The sequence below is a fragment of the Poecilia reticulata genome, chromosome 2 (genome assembly GCF_904066995.2).
Source record: "Poecilia reticulata chromosome 2, P_reticulata-male-v2, whole genome shotgun sequence".
NCBI lineage: Eukaryota > Metazoa > Chordata > Actinopteri > Cyprinodontiformes > Poeciliidae > Poecilia > Poecilia reticulata.
Genome location: NC_088831.1, coordinates 32608201 through 32628672, shown reverse-complemented (window position 1 = coordinate 32628672; position 20472 = coordinate 32608201). Strand labels below are relative to the sequence as shown.

Here is a 20472-nt window from a genome sequence, read left to right as displayed (position 1 = left end):
GCTACATTTAGAAAGCAAGTGGATTTTAAACGCTAATGCTGATGCAGAAAGTCCCTTTTCCCAATGTACACCATGAGCAGATCTACAAGTATTTAAAAAATAGAGGTGTAAAGAAAGAATTACAACAGTTGATGGAAGTTCTTTGAAGGTCACCAGCTTCCTCAGTAATAGATTGGCAGCAAACATTTGGGTGTCCCCCCAAGACACCACTTTTGGTATATTTTCTAGAAACCCCAGCAAGACAAATGACACAAATATTTTTTTTTTCTATTTAATTAATAGAAATCACTAATTGGTATAAAATTTAAAAGAAATAATAAAAAAGAGGTTTAAGTTTGACTTCATTTACTTGACGATGCACGCATTAAGACAGAATACAGGCTTACTTACAGGCCTTTGGAAAATTCAGCAGTAACTGGCAAATCTTTTATTTAAACTTTAAGCATTTGTGTGTCTAAAGCTGTAAAAAAAAAAAAAAAAAAAAACATGACTGCAAACATAATACGCAAAACTGTTTGCAACAGTATCTTCAGATGGACGATGCACATCTGCGAAAGCAAAAGAGCCACAGGCGCAGCCGTACACCTTAATGTTACATTTCAGATCAAACTTGGTCTTACAGCACAGTAAACGGTAAGAATAAAACTCAATTTTATTCTTACGGCGCATTAGTAGAAGATGACGCCTCTGATTGGAATTGCGATTGCTGCTGCAGATGTACATTAAGCTACCAAACTGGCCTGTTTTTTTTTCTACATGAATGTACCATAATGTAAATGAATGGAGCACAAAGAGAAGAGTGAGACGGTCACGTCCAGGTGCATTTTAAACTGAAAAACATGGCAAACAAAATGTGCCTTTCTAACATAAAAAAAAAGCAAACAAAAAACCCCCCAAAAATACACCTATTCAAATGCCCAGGTAACAGTTTCCTCCTTGAAGAAGGTTTCTAACAGTCCAGCTCCAATGTCATAGATTGAATTGATGTTTTCCTTTTTCCTCCAAGACTACATGAGCCATCTTTGGATGCCAAAATGTGTCCCGCCTAGCGTTTTGAAAAATAAATATAGGTCTGTGCCACTATAAGGGCACTAAACCCATGAAGTCTTTAAATTTCTCAGACTTTCTGTAAGATGTTCCATCCTCTGGATGTCTTTGAAGGCCTCTTCTTCTCAAGCAAAGGCTCAAATGTCTGTTTTGATTTTATCCAGCGAGTTGTCAATCTTCGTCAGAGTCTTTTTGATGCGCAGTGCGGTTAATCTGGCAGACGGGTTCTGGTACCAGCACTCCTTCATGAGTTTAGCCAAGGAGCTTAAAGTCTGGATAACGAGAAGAAAGGATTCAGTGTATTTGTCAATGGCTGCGGCATGAAGTTATACATGTTGTAATATCAGTATGTGTGAGTGAAAAAAACTGTTACTCACTGGGTCTGAGAACCATCTGTTTGGGATATTGGGCCTCTGCTGATCCACACACACCACCTTCTTCATGTCTTCGAAGCTGGGATCACTGGGGACCACGTCGTGAAACGGTGGCTTATAGTCCTCAACAATGCCTACATGTAGAGGAGAGGATGCAAGCAAGCAAGCAAAAAAAAAAAAAACGTCACATTATTCTGTTCGATGGTTCACTGATGAATGCAACAAAGATTTAGTCTTCTAAAGATAGGTTGGTGAGGTTGATGCAAGAAGAACGAGTTGAAGTATGGAAAATGTAGCTTCTGATCCTTTTTATTTATCAATGAAAGATTTTAGGGTCAAACAAAACATCACATTAGACTCCGTAATTAGCATAAACCGAGCAGCTGCTGCAGACCAGCATAGCAGGGGTCTGCATACACTATTATCATGGCAAGATGTAAATGATACCGAAATGTTTTTTTTAATTTGGTTCTTCTTTATTTTTCTAAATGTATGCTTTGACAAATAAATAAATTCATTGTAGCGCAATAAGAAGTGTTGAAGTGCTGAAAACAACAAAAGCCTGGACAGTATGTTGCTGGCATGATGTTTGGCTAACCAACATTTCCAAACGTCTAAAAGACGATATGGTGGAACGGAGGCTCAACGAGGCCTTAATGCGACGCTTATTCATCGATCGTCACATCACAATTTAAACTAAAGCATAGCTTCATATTAACCTGCCATTATGCTGACCTGTTTTCCTGATGGCCGGTTTATCACTGTCGCTGCTACAGAAAGTAAAAAAAGCTTTAATGAAGCTACTGACCGTTGCTCACTGTCCTCCTGGCGACCTCCCACAGGACGAGGCCCAGGGCCCAGATGTCCACTCTCTTGAAGGACTCGAAGCAGTCCATCTGGATGGAATCGTCCAGCACCTCCGGGGCCATGTAGCGCTTGGTGCCAACTTTAGGGTTGTTTCCCACATCCAGTTCATTGGTGTCTTGAAAATGCATAACTGCCAGACCTGAAATTTAAAAAAATAAATAAATTTAAAAAAAAAAGAAAACTCTTTGGTTCTTTCCCCAGAGCAGAAATTAAGGTTTGCAAATGAAAACGGTCTAAAATAAAATGTCCAACATCGCGTCTCTACGGCAACAACACGCTGCACTGTCAGTGGGAGGTCTCCAATCCTAAATGACTATATCAAAGATAGCGCACTGGCCTCGTGTAGCTGAATTAAACAAAAAAACACGGCTAATTTAGAGCAAACAGCCCTGTTCCAGCACACAGGATGTACTTCAACACAACAACAACTCACTGACCAGACAAACAACCTCCACCGTGTTTGTCTGCACAGCGCAATACGTCATCAGCAGCCAAATTCATTACATCTAACCCGGCCTTTCTGCTGAATTAGATGTGCTTCAAGCATCTGTGAAATGGAACATTGGCGCATCAGATTAAATGTTCCACGGTCTTGCAAATGGGTTTTTGGTTAAGAGCCGCCTGATATATTTAGTATTGCTTGTTTTTCTAATTTAACAAGAAATATGGCTTAGCAGACGGACGGACATGAAGGGATATTTGCGCTGATGTTGAAACCAATGGGCTTCGAGATTCAAACAACCTCTTCTGTAGCGATAATGTGCCAAACGGCATGATGCACAAACCCTCTAAAATGCCTTTGATGAAGTCCCATCAAGTAAAAACTAACATTCAAACCCTCAGGTCCCGCCACAACATCAAAGGCAAAGACTTTCTACGCAGTTCTAACATTTGCAATCTGACTTGGATACAAAAATACGTGTCTGTGCAGTATTTTTCCCCCCCCACACAAAATAGAATATTCTTACCCAGGTCAGCAATGCAGCACTGTCCGTTCTTTTTCACCAAAACATTTTTGCTCTTGAGGTCTCGGTGGGCGATGGCTGGCTTGCCTTGAGTGCCAAAGATCTCGACGTGCAAGTGTGCCAAGCCACTGGCTATTGAGAGCGCCATGCGGAGGCAGCTGGACGCATCCAGGGTGCTGAGCTGAAGATAGTCGTACAAGGAGCCCATTTCGTGGAAGTGAGTGATGAGCCACAGCTGAGTGCTGGAGTTCCTGGAAGTCATGTCTGATGCGATGAATCCTGAGTTGAGGGAGACGTATTTAAGCCGCTGACCGGTCATTTGTGTGTATGAAAATATGATTGCGGTTGACCAATTTAAAAAGAAAAAATATTGCTTTAGTCAAGTTTTGTATTTTAGCAGTTCAAGGAAATCTATATCTTGGTGAAAGAAATTCACTAGAAAGGGGGTGGGGGGGAATGCATGTTTACCAACATGTCTCTGAAACCTTTATGAATTATTTTAATAATATGAAATTTATACAAACTGTTCCTGTGTTACTAAATCAATATGAATCTCTTCCTACCAAGTAGAAATTATTAGGGCTTCTAAAACTTTTGTTTAGAAAATCTTTAACAGGAAAAGCTTGGGTTGTTTGTATGTAAAAAAAATTAAAATAAATAAAAAAATAATATACTTCAGCTTTGTGGTAGCTTATCTTTGTGAAATTCAAAATATGGCTTTAGTGCTTAGAAAGGTTCAACCCAATTCCCAGGTAAAGATAGATCTCAATCACAGGGTCATTTGCAGAGCAGTGATCTGCATCCGCTACAAAACGTCTACTACATTTCAGAGCCATCATAAAAACATTTTACATTTCCTACATGGTTACTGAACCTTTTTAATCTCAAAAGTCCTCACAGATCCAGCACATCCTTTCATTTCACAGTAGAAAATTATACAGCAGTCAGATTTTAAATTAAACTTCTGACTGTTATGCAACATGCAAGATTTGTTGCAGCCAGAACCCTGTTGCTGGTCAGTAATGACACGGCATTTTTTATTTTTTAAGTTAAACTTAACTGAAAACAAACAAAAATAAAAAAAACTTAAAATATTTTCAGCATTTTTTGCCGAAAAAAAAAAGCCTTGTTGATAAACATGTTACACACCCAGGATGTTCTCGTGCCTCAGCAGCACAGTGTTGTAGATCTCAGTCTCTCTGAACCAGGACTTCTCATCTCTGGAGGAGAAGATTTTCACAGCGACACTCTCCCCCTGCCACTGACCCCGCCACACTTCACCGTAACGGCCCTTACCTGGACAACGACAAATACAAGGTAATTGTATTTAAATAGCACATTTTCAGCAACGAAGCAACACAAAGTGCTTTACAGGAATTAAAAAGGAAACGCAAACAAAATAAACCAAAGGAAAGAGCAAAAGAAGAAAACTAATCTAATGTTGATCTAAAGTATGTAAACTAGGTGCTCCTGTTCAGGGTTGCTAGATAAGTATCCTCTGGTCTACTTCCTTTTCTGGGTTGGAAGAATAGGAGTCTGAAAAGTAATTGCTAAGGTAGTTTTTCTGGATTCTAAGCACACACTAGCCTCTTCAGCAACAATGTGGAAGTAAATATCTGTGTTAAGCTGAAGGATTTGTTGACGAACCCTCTACTGTACTCTTGTAGATGCGAATATCAGATTCCCTCTGCCCTCTGGTGGCCACAAATTAATTTGTGAGGTTTCAATAGAACAAAAATGTCATCAAGACGACCCAGGAAGAGCGTGTACTGTACAGGAAAACCATTGTTCATTCAAGAATTTAAATAATACTTTATGTCACTTTATTTCATTATTTCTACTAGAACCATAATATGAAAAATATTTCCCTTAGAACAACAAAGTCAAAATAAACAGTTTTGCAGGCTCATCAGGTGCAAGGAAACAATATTTGATAAAGGCATCAGTGATTTGTTCCTGTCTAAACATCAATAATGTGAGAGGACGAACACAGATTGTTCATTGTTGCGGGAACTGACCACAGGTTGGAGAAAGGAAGTTTACGGTGTTCGACCTGCAACTTACCCACACACTCATTCAGAGTGATCTGTCTGGCAACAGTCCTCTGAACGAGAAACGGGAGTCCTGAGCCGCTTCCTGAAGTGCAGGAATGATCCAGAAGATCCTGGAAAAGCCCAAAAACATACAGGGTTAGGAGGCTGTTTATGTTAGCGCGAGCCTTTGTATAATTTGGCAAGAAAGCCATTTTGATGAAAACAGCCCTAAAGAAAATCCCGAGGCTCAGGACTGCAAATGATGAAATACAGAGCATCTGGGAGTCAGATGGGGATTAACACAAGCGAGCCGTCTTTGATGTGGCACCTACACAAGACTGGGAGGTGGGCAGGGGTGGGGGGGTGTAAGATATGTGTGTGTGCTGGAGATGCAGAGTGCCCCCTGCTGAGTAAACAACAGAGGAGGCGCCACCTCCTGGGTGACTGGTGTGGGCGCTGGAGATTTTATCTAATCCAAGAGCCAGACTCCAAAACAGGCGCAATGCTGCTAAGCCTTTTATTTTTATCTCGTCTACACTGCACACAGTGTCGAAAGGCTGCCACAGGGGGGCAGTGCGGAGCTACAAAGTGGGCAGCTGCTGAGCAAAAACAAATGACTGAACAGAGAAGAGAGGAGGGGGCGGGGGGGTAGACAGATTGAAAACAGAGACAAGTGATGGCTCAGATAAACAGATGCATAATGCAAGAGCTGCCTGAGAGACAATTTGGAATCATAACACAGGAATGCAAGGCCGGGACCATAAAATAAATGATGACTTACTCTGCAGAGAGCTGCAGAAAGTTGAAATGGATAAAAAAGAAAGAAAAAAAAAGAAAAGATTTTTTAGGAGGTTATATTAGGGCCAGGCATGTAAGCAGAAGGCAATCAGAGCAGTGTAATATTGTTATTGTCAGAGAGGATGGCTGGGCAGGCAGTCAAGCATATTTTTATTTTTTTACAATGGTGAAGCAGAAGAACCGTGACTCCATATTTAGGCCCTTCACTGCCAAATGGACTGAAAGAAAACACAGTGCTGTGCAGAATTGTAGTTTTCCAAAATATTTTGCCACATTACGTCAAACTTCAGTCTATTTCATTTGGGATCCGTCTGATCCATCAAAACCAAATAGCACTTAGCTGTGAAGTGGAAAACGATGTGAAGTTTAAGATTTTTCAAAAATAAAAAAATTTTAAGTGTGCCATCCATTCGTATGCAGCCACACAGACTCATCCCAAATCTTTTGGGGTAACTTAAGAATTTCTGCAGCAGCTTCACGGTTGCCGTAGATTTCTTTGATGCTTCTCCATATAACTGATGCTCCAAAGCTCTCCCTGCTGGCCTGCTCAAGAAATTTAAACATCCATATCTTCGTAGGTTTACCAGCAGACCAAACTTGTCGGATGACCACAACCACTACGAACACTTGAGGGCCCTCTAAAAACACTACTGAGCAATCCAAACACCATAGTAGTATACCCTAATATGCACAGTTGAAACTGTCTTGGTAGAGTCTTCCTCATCTCCGCTCTTGTGGGGTATGACCAATTAGCAACAAGAAAAATGAATGGTGCTCAAGCCAATAGTGTACCAAGCAGTATTTTGCTAAGTATTTTAGTTTCAGAAGAAGCATTTTCTTTTGAATTTGAAATGTACTATGTAAAATCTAACAGGTGGATTTTGTTGCAAATAATTTTTTAAACATCCACACAAAAAAAAAGTTGACTGAAAACTGAACAAATACACCACTGCATTTAGATGCATCAGAGGACATTTTTTTGGTACCATTTTTCATCCATTTCCAAATACACTAGTTTCTGTTGGTCTACCACATAAAACCAGAGTAAAAAAAACAAAGAGTTCAAGAACTAAATACTTTAGCAAGTCGTTGTACAAAAATGTACAATAACTGAATACATTTCTCACAAAATGACAGTTAGTCATGGGAGCTTTTAATTGGTCTACAGCTGGGCACAGACTAAACTTTGAGTCTTTCCTGCTCATCTCGACTGCCTTGCATGAGTGAGTAAACGCTCCGCAGAGCCATTTTTCAGACGAAAGGCTAACCACAGGGCTCCACCTAAACTCTGGATCAGTTTAGCAGCCCTCAAACACACAAACCACACTGTGGAAGACGCACAATCCACAGTCGAGTGGAGAGAAAATAAATAGCAAAAACATTCCTCCAGGAGACGAGAGCAAAAGAAAAAAAAAAAAATGACTGAGACGATGCAAAACACTCTCCTGCTCCCCCGCCACCACCCCACTCTCCCGAGTACAGCGTTCACACAAATATTCATGCAGAACCATTTCTTTTCCCCCTCCGACAGAAAAACAGTTTTGAGATTACGATCAGGAGGGTACACAGCTTTCAGTCGTGGCCTGCACTGTTGAATCATGTTTGAAGACATGTTGGCCTTGCTTCGGGTAAGACCTAAACATTACCGGTACAGACGTTCAGCCTTATAAACCGAGAGCTAAACTACATCTGAGAACAACGTGCCTTAATAAAGAGTCACTAACTTGGTGGTGGGATTTAAAATGTTTATGGCTTCTTATTTAAAGTATAGTTTAGAGCAAAGTTTTAAAACCACACTACCACAAACAGGCATTTATTATGCATCAAGTACCTATTATGCATTATTATGTCAACAGTGTGTGCAAACAGCAGGCAAAAATCCCACTTAATCAAAGTATGGGAACACATAAGATTGTGCATAATGTTTGTTTATGTAGGCTACATATCCAAGTACAGCAAGCAGAAATTATGTTCTAATCAGAAGAGAAATGAACTAAGAAAACAGCTATTTACATCCTCAATCAGACTCGGAAAACATCCATTACTGAAAAAACAGAGGAGCCGTATTTTAGATTCAAAGCCGGACTCCTAAAGAAAAGCTCAGCAACCATTATGATGTTGGGTGTACAATGGACCATGAAAGTTCTCTGAGGTTTTTTCAGAAACTGAAACTTTCCTCTGGAAAAGCCATATGTTGAGGTAACTATTAACATTTATTGGTTTAATTACCTATAATCTCTTCCTTTCAAAAACATTGAAGTGGGTTACGCCGTACATACCGCCAGAGTGCTCTCCCCCACGTTAGACGCTATAAGTCCGTCTATCGTTCCATATTCGGCGTCTCGTGACGTCAGCCTTTCCATTTGGTTGCGGTGGATGCGTCTAAACACGAGGATGGCGGCGGCGGAAAGGATGATGAGAACAATGATGGGGGCCACAATGGCCATCGTCAGCGTGGTCACATTGTAGCTGGACAGTTCATCGACTGCAAGGAAAAGGAGAAGAGTGAAATAGCTACAGTGGATTTTTGTGTGCATGAACACGGGATCCGTTTCTGATAAAACCAGGCAAGACGGTCCTTTCAGACAGTTTTGGGTGGACATTCAAGTCAAATAATAATACTTCAATGCATAGGGCTGTAACTCAAATAAGCTAAAAAGCATTCCGTCACATATTCAGCTCACAGTGTGGATCAAATCAAGTCATCAGCATGATGAACTGACCACCATTCATAATTTCCAAATGGAGAAGAGTGCTACACTCTTCCTTCAGCACAGACAATGTTCCCCCTTTACCCAACTCGCATAATGAACTCCTTCATACACATAACTAGCAACTCTGTCTGGGTGCTCAGGCTTTAGCCAAACTTTTAGAGGAGGGAGGGTTACACTTAGCAGGAAAAACACCTAAAAATCTACTTACCATGATCATTCATATTTCTAGCCACTCATACATAAAGGGCAACACAGAAAAGGTTACTCCCTAAGATTATGTGAATTTATATTGCAAACTAAATGAGTTTGATATACATATTTTTACGTTATTTAAAAGACAATCTATGGCTTTTCATAGAAAAATAATTTTAAAAATACATAAACGTGGAAGAAAAAAAATACAGCTGATTCTGGTTCACAAAGCTGATCTTCATGGAAAAGTACAGAGAATGTTTTATGGAATAAGATGCTCTGGTAAGATCATGGACAAACACTATGTGAAGGCAAACTCACACATGGTGGTGGCAGCATCAAGCTGGAGTGATGCTTTAGTTTGGCAGGGTTAGGTAAACTGGTCAGAGTTGGTGGTAGGATAAGTGAACGCCATCCAAAAATCCATCCAAACACTATCGAAGTGATTGGATGGCCTAGACAAAGTCCAGTCCTTAATCTAATGGAGCCTCTGTTGCAAGGTTTGAAAACTCTTAGAGATGTTTTACTAAGAACTGGCAAACATTTCAGTCTGTAGATGTTCAAAGTTGATACAGGGATATTAAAAAGCAACTCTGACCACATAATCTATAAACCATTAACTGTGTGTTCCCTGGTGTTCTAGCTTCTACATTTAATCAAAATAGTCTATTTTTTTATTGTAATCTGCATTGAAGTGGCTGGAAATAGTCCCCAGGTGTTTGAAACTTAATAACACTTCCTATCCAGTTTGCAGTTTAGATCACAGAAACCTGTCCTTTAAGACAGATTAGGTGCAACAGCGAAAGCAATCAAATGAAAACTTAAGAGCCTCTGAACTTCAGTAGCGCGTTCTGGATTTTGCCGTACATTTGACTGGGAGCCTCACGGTGCTGTTCATGTTGCACAGATGCCCCTGGCAACACTCGACTATCTGCTCCCTGGACGGCGGCGTCTTGCAGGTCATCGTGCTCTGCTCCACTGCCTTGAAGCAGCCTTTCTGGTGCACGAGCAAGCCACCGCTGACCGTCAGAGACGAGAAACACTGGAGGCCTAAGCAGCGAGTCGCCGTCACGCAGGAGCTGCCCTCGCATACACACTCGTGCTCCTCTTCGCTTAGGAGCTTCTTTTCCCCTTCTGAGAAAGATTAGGGAGAAAAGGCAGCTTGTAAGTTTTTAATTTCACGTACTTTAATACAAAAAAAAGGAAAATGTACACAGCTCCCCCCGCCTCCCCCCACCCCCTTTTTTTTAACTACCCAAGAAAATATTCTGCATGCTACTTGACAAGGTTTAGTGGTGAGCAGCAGCCAGCGTGCACAAAGTCACCTTTTCCTGGAATTTGCACCGTGACGTTCATGTTACACAGATGGCCCTGGCAGCACCTGACGACATAGACCGATGAGGGTGCCATGGCGCAGGTGGCTCTGCCCTCCTCGTCGTCCCTCAGGCAGCCCTTCCGCTGGACGACGGCCCTGTCGGTCACGTTCAGGGAGGAGAAACACTGCTGGCCGGTGCAGCGCCGGCCGTGCTCACACGCATCTCCCTCGCACACACACTCCTGGTCTCGGAGGACCGGTCTGCCGGCAGACGGCTCGACATCTGATAAGAGGAAGCACAGATAGGCGAAAAACCCATTAGAGCAATACCATTACTAACCCATTCAATTAAATGGCATTCACTCACATCAGAAAACATGTGGGTGGAAAGTGCTGGCCAGTTGCTTTAGACGCCACTTAGTTTTAAACATGTTTTCCCCATTTGTAATTCTACACTTAAAATGGATAAAACGAGGGGGGGGGGGAAAAAAAAAACACTTTTTAATGTTTTAGACTTTTGAAATAAGTGATATCAGTGTTAATGTTAAAATGATACCCATTAATCTTTACTGGTAGCCATAACATTTATAAAGTAAAATGCAACCAACATTAAAAATCTTGCTTTAGTTCATGAAGGAGATTTGAATGTGATCGTGTTTCTAAGGACAATCACTATGACGTGAAAACACAACATGTCTTTGAGAAGATGAAGACATTTGTTTATCTTCGGAAATCAGAAATACTCACCTACACTTTTCCAAAGCCACAATACATATAGGTGCTTTGAACATCATTTTCTATTCCCTTGAACCTTTTAAACTATCAAGACATTTTAATTTCTGCGTTTCCTCACGACGACACGTAGCTGCTTGTGTAGAAAAATGAAACTCTTCCCTCAACATAGCTTTGCTGCAAATTGAAACCGCAGATTTCTGACAACAATCTGGAAATCAGACGATTCCAACATCAAAATCAGATTTTTTTTTCCCCAAGTCGGTCTGGTTTAAAAGGCAAGTAAAGTCACTTCAAAAGGGTACAAAGTAATTACAAGGGAAAGACGGAGTCGTTTTCTGAAGTTGTTTTCAACATTATAATTCATTCATATCAGTTTAAAATAGTCCTAAAGTCCATACTTTGTTAGATTGAAGAGTAACAGATCTGGTCCAACTATGATTTCACAGCTGTTTGTGGTAAAAAAAAGGAGGAGTAAGTCCTTCATAGTAGGTTTTACATGGCCATGGTTTTAAATCTTCTGAAGAGAAGAGAGCGTAAATGACGACCTGGACTCTGGTCAATGTAAATAGATTGTGCAATGCAAATGGTCACAGATCCCCCTTTCTGTATGATCCAGCACTGTGGATCGTTCCAGGAGAAAACTAGGAGGCTGTCCTAGAGACAAAACAATACAATTTATTAGCAGCAGAGAATTAGGGGGGGAAAAAAACTTATTGTGAAATTTTTTTTTTTCACCTATTCAGGAAATGAAGTAATGAACTTGGTATTCAAAGCCTTATGTGGCGGACCTGACCGATACTATAAAAACTGAATGTGATGTATTTCATCATATTTAAACTATTTTCATGTTATTAATGCAAGCATATTTTTATTATAGGGTATTTTTGTCTTGGTTTTCACACTTGCAGTTGCAGATAAAAAGGGAAGGGTCACCAAGGTCAGAACCAACCACTGGGAAGGCTGCACAGCCGCAAACACGATCCCCTTCAAGAGAGCCTCGACTAGATTTCAGCTTCCTATGAAGCTAAATAAAAACAAAAATAAAAACTACATTACATCGACAATCCATCGCTGCCAGATGTTATGCATAATCTCCAATCTGAACGACCCAAGTGAGGGAGTCATGGGGGAGAGGTGCTATGTAATGTAGAAGCTCTGTAGCTTGGAAACTGCAGCTCTGAAGAAGAGTTGTGCCTCGAAAAGAGGAGGAGCTGTGCCTCGAAAAGAGGAGGAGCTGTGCCTCGAAAAGAGGAGGAGCTGTGCCTTGAAAAGAGGGAGGAGCTGTGCCTCGAAAAGAGGGAGGAGCTGCAGCTCAAACCTTCAGACATTTTGCACAGCTGATTAGTTTCCACAGGAGATTAAGACATTTCTCAAACATCCATGAAAGAATCAGGGCAACACTCCAGGTACGTTTCTGATGAGGGAATAATATTATAACACAATGAAAAGTCGATTTTACATAGCACTGCCCCCAAAACAGCTTTTCAGACCTTTATAATGCCAGCTAAAAGCTACGTAAAAAAAAAAAAAAAAACTTGAATAAAGCTTGTAAAACTAAAAAAATAGGGGATGATTGGGGATCCTGCTGGCTCAACAGAAGTGAGCCAGAGGCAAAAGCAAATGTCGTCCAGCCAAGTGGTGATACAGCTGAACTTACCCATGTTAGCTAGCATATTTTTTGAGGAAAATAGTTCATAAATATCAATGAAGACAAAACGAAATCCGACACAGAAATCATATGGAACAATGTTCAAAATTATGGTAAAATAAATATTTCCAGTGCTGAGACTGGATGATGCCTCACCTTTCACTGGAAACTGCACCGAGACATTCATGTTGCACAAATGTCCGTGACAGCACTTCACCACCAGCGCCGCAGTTGGTGGCTGTCCGCAGAGCAACGGCCCATCTTCATCACCTTCAACAATGCAGCCTCTCTCAAAGACTGTCGTTCCATTCAGCATCGAGAGAGAAGCAAAGCACTGAAAGCCAAAACATCTCTCCCCACCTCTGCAGGACGGTCCTTCACATAAACATTCAGCTTTCACGCCGTCCTCACCTGGAAAAAAAAAAAACATTTACACCACACATCAGATTGCATCTTTATTAGAGAAAATCCTGCATGGAAAAACCCATCCATTTAAGGCAAACAAGCCTGTTTGATTTTGCGGGATGAATGATTTCTGCTTATCCTTCTTCCAGATTTGGTTAAAGCGAATGTGCTGTAAACATGGGCAAAACGAGTGGTTTGCCACTCTGAAAAGCACTTTCCATTGCAATCCACTGCAGCTGTTTAAAATAACAGTGCCAGACAGCAGATGAAAGGGAGACAGACTAAGAGATGGGTGGTGAGAAGGGGGAAGAAAAATGTGTGATTTTTTTGGTGTATGCTGCAAGAGAAAGGAGAGCGACAGAGAAAAGACTGTATGTGCTCTGGTGACAGTGCAGTAAAACTCTGCATTCAGAGGTAGCACAACCACTAATTTCAACTGGATTCTTTCTTTTTTGTGTCTGGGGAAAAAAAAGCTTCAACTGTTTGAGCTCAAGGTCTTTTAGCTCTGATGTGCTTTGAGACAAAATTCTTACCGTTCTCGCAGGAACATGGAAGAACCAGGGCGAGCAGAAACCAAAGAAAGGCCCCTCTTGTCATTGTAGACCTAAAAGAAAGAAGCTCAATGAAAACCTCATTGTCATTTAATTGAAAAAAAAAAGAAAAAAAAGAAAAGAAAATCCGCATGTAAACCCAGCTAACATTGGGTTAGTTTGGTACTTTTTTCTTTAAATGTAGCTTCTTTCAGTGGGAAAGAGCTGATCATTCTGTCAGTCCAGACATATTTAGAAGACAACTTTATAAATGCAGACCTTTTCTTTCTTTCACAAAAAAAAAAGTCAACACCAAGTTTCAAATGCTCAAGCAAAGAGGGTCTCATGCCTTCCTGTTGGCCCTGGCAACAAGGCATTGAGTGGCAAGCAATGGGGAAACTGGTGCTCTCTTATTGGCTGCCTCTGTGTGAGAGGTGTGTGTGTGTGTGTGTGTGTGTGTGTGTGCATGTTGGACGGACAAGCTACTTGGCAGTGAGGCAAGAGTGAGGAAAAGGGGGGGAAAAAGCGGGGTTAGGGGAGCAGGACAGCAAGGTTTCCTGAATAATATAATTTACCTGGAGAGTATGAAGGATCAAAAGTGACACAGAACAATAAATACATGGCTGAATAGTTGCTTTTACAGCTGAAACCAGATATTTGCCAACACAGTAGGACTTTTTATCATTTAAGGTAATTTAGAATCGGTAAATTATTTGTATTTGCTAAATGCCAGAATACATACAATCGCTAATTAATTGGTAGAATTGCATTTAAAACTGTATGAATTAGGTGAAATGTTCTGGGCATCCTTCTAAAAGCTTCACACAGTAGTTTGCTTGAATTTTGGCCCATTCTTCCAGACCAAACTGGTGTAATGTTTCCAGGCCACCTTGTTAGAACAGACTTTCAGCTCTGGCTACAAATTTTTTTTGGGACTCAGATCAAGGCTTTTAATTTGGCAGGATGATTAGTCGTTCATTTAGAAGGCTTGATTGTGTGAAAGCTTTAACTTCCTGGGAAATGCCTTGATATGGTGCTTTATTTCTACCACCACCACTGTACTACAAAGCAGGAATAGAGTTCTTGCACTCTTAACATTCCCTTTTATCCTACAAACCTAGCAAAGATCATTATTGCTAGGTACCTCCACTAAATTTAATTCAGTTTTATTAAGACAGTGCAAATTTACAAAGAAATTAACAAATGCAGCCTACAAACCAAAATGTATAGTTCAGGGCTGGCAAATTCCAATCCTCAAAACATGCAGGACATGCTATGTGTCCCTGCTCCAACAAATATGTTAAATGGCTGAACATTTTTTTTTTTTTTTTTGCAGAAGCCTGCTAATAAAGTATTCATTTGCTACAGGCGCGTTGGACCAAAAGCACTCGGGACACCAGATCTGGAATACTGGAGATGCCCACTCCTGATATGTCATTTCAATGCAGTCATTCAAATTCAATAACAACGCACCATATTGATTCTAGTTAGAAAACAATGGGGTCATGCTTAGTTTTTTTTTTTTTTTTAATGCCAACCCAACTGGTTAAAAACATGTTTAGCATCAAAGGAAACCCAGCCGATTGCACTGAATCACTGACGTTGCTCATAAACTCCCTTTTGCCATGTTCTGTAAAAGTCCTGCTGAGCCTCAAGTGTTTTTAGGGATGCAAGAAGCGCGACTAGGTTTGTGAAGCCTTTGGTATGCCAGTTTCGTCGACCGATACAAGCTGAGAGGGAAGTCAACCCCGAAGCTGCTCATTTTATTAAGATAATATGTACAGTCTGTGGAGACATGGCCTGGAGTGTGCCCTGGTCATGTTATCCCAAGCACTGGGAACGTTATCTTGGCAACATGTGCGCCTGAGTGCATCTGCGCCGCTGATAAACACCCCAACACCACCTACATCCACTCCCACCCCTCCTTCTCCAGGCCTTTGTGCCCATCTCCCAGACATAAATGATTAAGCACGTAATGCTAGCGTCGGCCAACGGCGGCGTCTGCACATGCCGCTTGCACACAGACCACATGCTGCTCCTTTAATCAGAGCACAAAACAGAGGCTGCCACACAGAGATAATCAGGAGCTCCGTCTGCTCCCCTGGGACCAGGGAGAGGAGGAACGCCAGAGGGGGCAGACAGCGGGCAGGAGGAGGTAAGGCCTGTGGGCAGCAAGGGGACAGTAGGTCAGAGAGAGAGACATGTGGGAGGATGCAGCCTGTGTCGGTGAAGTAAACTAAGACGAGGGGGAGGTCTAGCTTTAGTGCCAGGGGGGACATGAGCTAGAAGGACACCCTGCTATGGGGAGGGGGAGGGAGGTGAGGTTATTGGCTCATCTTATAGCTAACGGAGAAAGGAGATACACTTGGGTGTACTGGAGCCCGTTTGAGTTTGCACAGAAACTAAACTTGCCTTGCAGTCAGAACTATGTAGGCCTTTTGAAGAAGTAGTGAGGGGTCATTCATTCAGCCAGTGATGGAAATTGCCTAAAGACTGTCCTCAGCTTTTGTTTCCTTCCCATATAAGGTACACCAGGTCCAATCCTACTGCATTTAGTTACATCTCTTTCTTGGGGGGTGTTATAAAAAAATATCAAAGAAATCAACTTTGGAAAGACAAACAAAAAATGCACAATTCAAAGTTCCCTTGATAAAATGCTTGTATGTTGAGTCATGTCATTTTCTGGATGAAGCATAAGATATGCATTCCGTTTATTTTTTTTCCTATAGAAAATACTCATAGCCTTGTTTTTCTGTTTTAAGATGCGTCATCAATAAAACCGAAATTGTGTTTATAATTGCTTATATTGCTTTTTAGCAAATGGCACTATATGATAGACTGAACCTGACTGCATCGGTTTATGAACTAGACTGAATTGGGTTGTATACCAGGGGTGTCCAAAGTCGGTCCTCGAGGGCCGGCATCCTGCATGTTTTAGTTCTCTCCCTAGTGGTAGTAACAATCTCCTCAGCAAGTCAGTGTTCTGGTTAGGCCTTCTGATGAGCCATCATTTGATGCAGGTGTGTAAAACCAGGGAGATCTGAAACATGCAGGATGCCGGCCCTCGAGGACCGACTTTGGACACCCCCGTTGTATACAGTTGGAGTTGAATCTAATCAATAGCGTATGGGACAGGTCTGAATTGCTTTGAACAGAATTGGATTTTATAAGAATTGAATCAGTTTGTCAAGACATTTGCTTTGAATTTCCAGTTTAATTAAATGTTTCCATGTTTGACTCCGACTGGTGATCGATTTGCACATTGAACCACACACAAAACCAGGAAATTGTATAAGAGCCTGATGGGAGCATCTCTGGTGAAAAAAATAAAAAACAAACAAAATAAATAAGCCTCAGACAGCAGGAAAGCATGGTGTCCTGTGTCTCTACTCAACAGCCTCAGACAGAAAACGGTTCACTACATTTTTCTTTGTTAGAAACCAAAAGGCCTTTTGGACCTAAAGTAATACCCTTGATACCAGTTCCTTTCTTCCAATTACACACACCGGTTTAAATAAACTATAACAAATTAGCTATTTGTTATAGATAATTTGGGTCCTAAAACTTCATATCTCTTTAAAGGAAAAAGTGTTCTTGGTGCAAAATCAGTCCAAGTCGTCTCCAGCAAAAATGTATCCAGTTTCCCCAAAAAATAATAATCGATGGATAAAAATCTAATCCGGTGAAGTTCTTACAACTCTTATATAATGTTTAGGACTGGAAAATATGACGGTTATTTTCTTTGCTTATCAAAAGCATAACAAAAAGTAACACTGAGGCATGACGAAACATGAAACTGGCCAACAGCTTTGACATTGGAAACCTCAGAAGGGATTCTTGAGAAGGAGAGAGGCAGGGCTAGCATCTGCAGAACTGATTGCAATGCAACTACACAATTTTGTGGCGCTCTGTGACTGTCTGTTGCAGGCCTCTTCTCCTGTGTATTGAATTCCTTGGCTGTGTTGTGCAGGGCTGACATTTTGCCAAGGGTGTGCACTCACACTTCTCTTACCGATTAGGTTTTAGCAGTAATAGTTGTTAATAGAAATGCTATTTTACAAAACGTATCGAGTAATTCGTCTAAAACACTTAATTCAGGTGTTTTAATCACTTCTATGGTCACAGGTGTATGAAATTATGCACCTAGGCATGCAGCCTCTGCTTCTACAAACATTTTGCGAGTTCCAGCGTGGTGCAGTGAGCAGATGCCACAGTCTACTCATTATTAGGAATGACAGCCACTTAGCCAGCCACAGGGCAGGCTCAGCAAATGCTGAGGGTCATTGTGCACAGAAGTCGCCAACTGTCTGCAGAGTCACCAGCTACAGACCTCCAAACTTCATGTGGTCTTTACATTAGCTTAAGAACAGTGCGAAGAGAGGTTAGTGGGATGGTTTTCCCTGGCTGCATCCAAGCCTTACGTCACTAAGTGCAATGCAAAACCGCAGACTGAGTCGCCACTGGGACCCAGAGCAGTGGCGATGTGTTCTCTGTTGTGACGACTAGTTAATCGACATTTGCCAGGAGAATGGCACCGGTCTTACTGGACAGTGTCAAGTGTAAAGTCAGCTTTGGAGGGGTTTATATTGCAAAGCTTTTTTATTTAGAAGTAAGATAAACTCTAGCGCTTCAGTGTAACGGGAGATTGTGAGCCAGACTTTCTCCGTCAACATCTGCGAGCTCACAAATGCACTTCTGAAAGAACGGCCGGATATTCCCAAAAAAAGCACATTCCTAAATCTGTATGAAAAGCCTTCCCAGAAGAGTTGAAGCTCTAATCGATTCAACAGTTTGGGTTGACATTATATTAGACCCTAAAGATTGAGAATGGGAAGTTGTTTAATAAAGTGAACTCTAGCCAGCTCAAAAATTTTATTTTGGGATAAGTATTTGCGCGATTATTTACAAACATTTAAGACTCCTAAGCTGGGAACTGAGTTTAAGAGGAGACCGACCACAATTCAGCACAACACAATCTAATTAACGTGCGAACAGCACCAAGAAATATCTCAATAACACATTTGAGAAAACTGGGTACAACTGCACTCCCGCTGAGTGCTACTGGAGAGACTTAAAAGTAATCGTAGCTCATATTTTTTGACGGCATGTTTCTCATCCAGGTCTCCGTGCAGTGATCCCACTCGAGAGAGAGAGAGAGAGCCGTCTTCATAAGAACTTCTCTAAGAAGTTGAGCAGAGCTTAAAGCGATTATGTAGAGATGATTACACATGCCTTTCACATTTTGTTGTTAGCACAACTAAACCTAAAAAAGCAGTCAAGATGAATTAGAAACATGTCAGACATTCCTGAAAATCTTATCATTATCCTCATCGTCATCCATTACCTACAACAGATGGTTGAAAGAACTTTCCACAGGAGCTCAAATAGCTCCATGTGGTTGGCTGCTTTGTTACTTTAGTCCATTTACTGGGATCCTACACAAGTTCATGTAAAAATTCCCTAATTTTTCAGAAGTGGCATATGTTCATCTTACAAACATAACGATTCAATATAAATTTATGCAAAATGTTTAGTCCAGGCAGACTTTAAATATGGCATCTTCAAAAACTTGAAAGTAACTAATAGATCAAAGGGATTAAAGAAGAAAAGAAAGAACAAAGGAGAAAAAGGATACAAGGAAGAGGGGAAGCAAGGAGCTGTGAAAAGGAAGGACAGATATGTGATAAGCAAAGAAGGACACATGGGAGAAAGGATGAAACAAACAAAGGGAAAAAGGGAGGAAGGAGAAACACAGAGGGGAAGTAACGGACAAAAAACCAGGGAAGTAAAAAGAACACACAAAAGAAAGAAGAAACCCAAATAAAGAATAAAGGACACAAGAAAATAAGAAAGGAAGGAAAAGTTGCAGCGATGAAAGAAATTAATGGTGGAAACCAAAAATACAGAAGGACACTAGGAAGAGAGGAAGAAACAAAAAAAGGACAGACATAAGGGAGGAAGGTCGCAAGGAAATATCCAAGGAAAAAGAAAGGATACTATGGAGGAAGTATAAGATGGTGACTAACGTCTTGGAATTTTCCATACTCTGGAAAAACACAGACATCAAATTCCATACTTTTCTACACTGCATAGGAACCCTGCATTTAGTATTCAGGTCAGCTACAATGAGAGAATGACAAAACACTACTTTGTCTGATGAGCGTGGTGCATCACCGAGGTTGAGGAGGGAGGCTGCTGAACCCCTGCAGGAGTTGCTGAGTCATCACGCTGGCAGAGAGGGAGACGAGAGGTGGAATCTGTGTCTGTGCTGGCAGGCTGGCACGGTTACCATGGCACAAATAGCCCCGGCACCGAGAAGACTGCAGCGAACCGCAGGGCGGCAAGTGGAAGGAACAGGCCGAGTTCAGGGCAATGCTGAGCCTGCTGTCCGTGTCCCTGTCGCTATGCCTCCCTGACCTGCAACCAGAGAGCCGACGTGCCATCAGGGACACACAGATGGTCCGCTCCTAGGTGGATGTGGGTGTAATGCAGACCTGAGGGCAAAAGCTGTACTCTTTGCAACAGCCCTCATTCATATCCACACCACAGCATGGCAGAGCAGCATGCTCGCCTTTCTATGCCAAGCAAAAATGCGACACTGGGAACGACTGAACTACAAATAAAGAGTAAACAACCTGAGACTAAAACCCTAAAGAAGGTCAGGAGGAAGCTAGCCATAGAGTATGCACCGAGTCAGACATTAAGGGTGAATATTAAAATCTTTTTCAGAATCGGAGCACATAGATATGAATGTGGAGTAATGGCTTAAAACAAATGTACTTGTTTAAAAATACCATCACATAAACTGATGTGGTTTACAATCAGTAATTAAAATGTCTAAAAAGTTAT

The 20472-nt window shown here is 41.4% G+C and overlaps 1 protein-coding gene across 2 annotated transcripts in view; it reads right to left on the bottom strand.

Moving 5' to 3' along the window:
• Positions 1 to 328: 328 nt before the first annotated feature.
• Positions 329 to 20472, bottom strand: part of LOC103461685 (activin receptor type-1) — a 30668-nt gene continuing 10524 nt past the window's right edge. Inside the window, exons 1-12 of one of the 2 annotated variants that reach the window (XM_081603916.1) lie at positions 19798 to 20133; positions 13627 to 13697; positions 12845 to 13099; positions 10316 to 10588; positions 9858 to 10124; positions 8364 to 8569; positions 5318 to 5417; positions 4403 to 4549; positions 3257 to 3532; positions 2230 to 2427; positions 1425 to 1555; positions 329 to 1319 (exon numbers count right to left, since the gene is read on the bottom strand). In XM_081603916.1, the coding sequence (XP_081460042.1) occupies positions 1185 to 1319; positions 1425 to 1555; positions 2230 to 2427; positions 3257 to 3532; positions 4403 to 4549; positions 5318 to 5417; positions 8364 to 8569; positions 9858 to 10124; positions 10316 to 10588; positions 12845 to 13099; positions 13627 to 13697; positions 19798 to 20066 (2328 nt within the window). In that variant the 5' untranslated portion in view covers positions 20067 to 20133 and the 3' untranslated portion in view covers positions 329 to 1184. Of the gene's footprint in view, positions 1320 to 1424; positions 1556 to 2229; positions 2428 to 3256; positions 3533 to 4402; positions 4550 to 5317; positions 5418 to 8363; positions 8570 to 9857; positions 10125 to 10315; positions 10589 to 12844; positions 13100 to 13626; positions 13698 to 19797; positions 20134 to 20472 lie in introns of those variants that run through there. The other variant, XM_008403990.3, reaches the window with a different exon arrangement.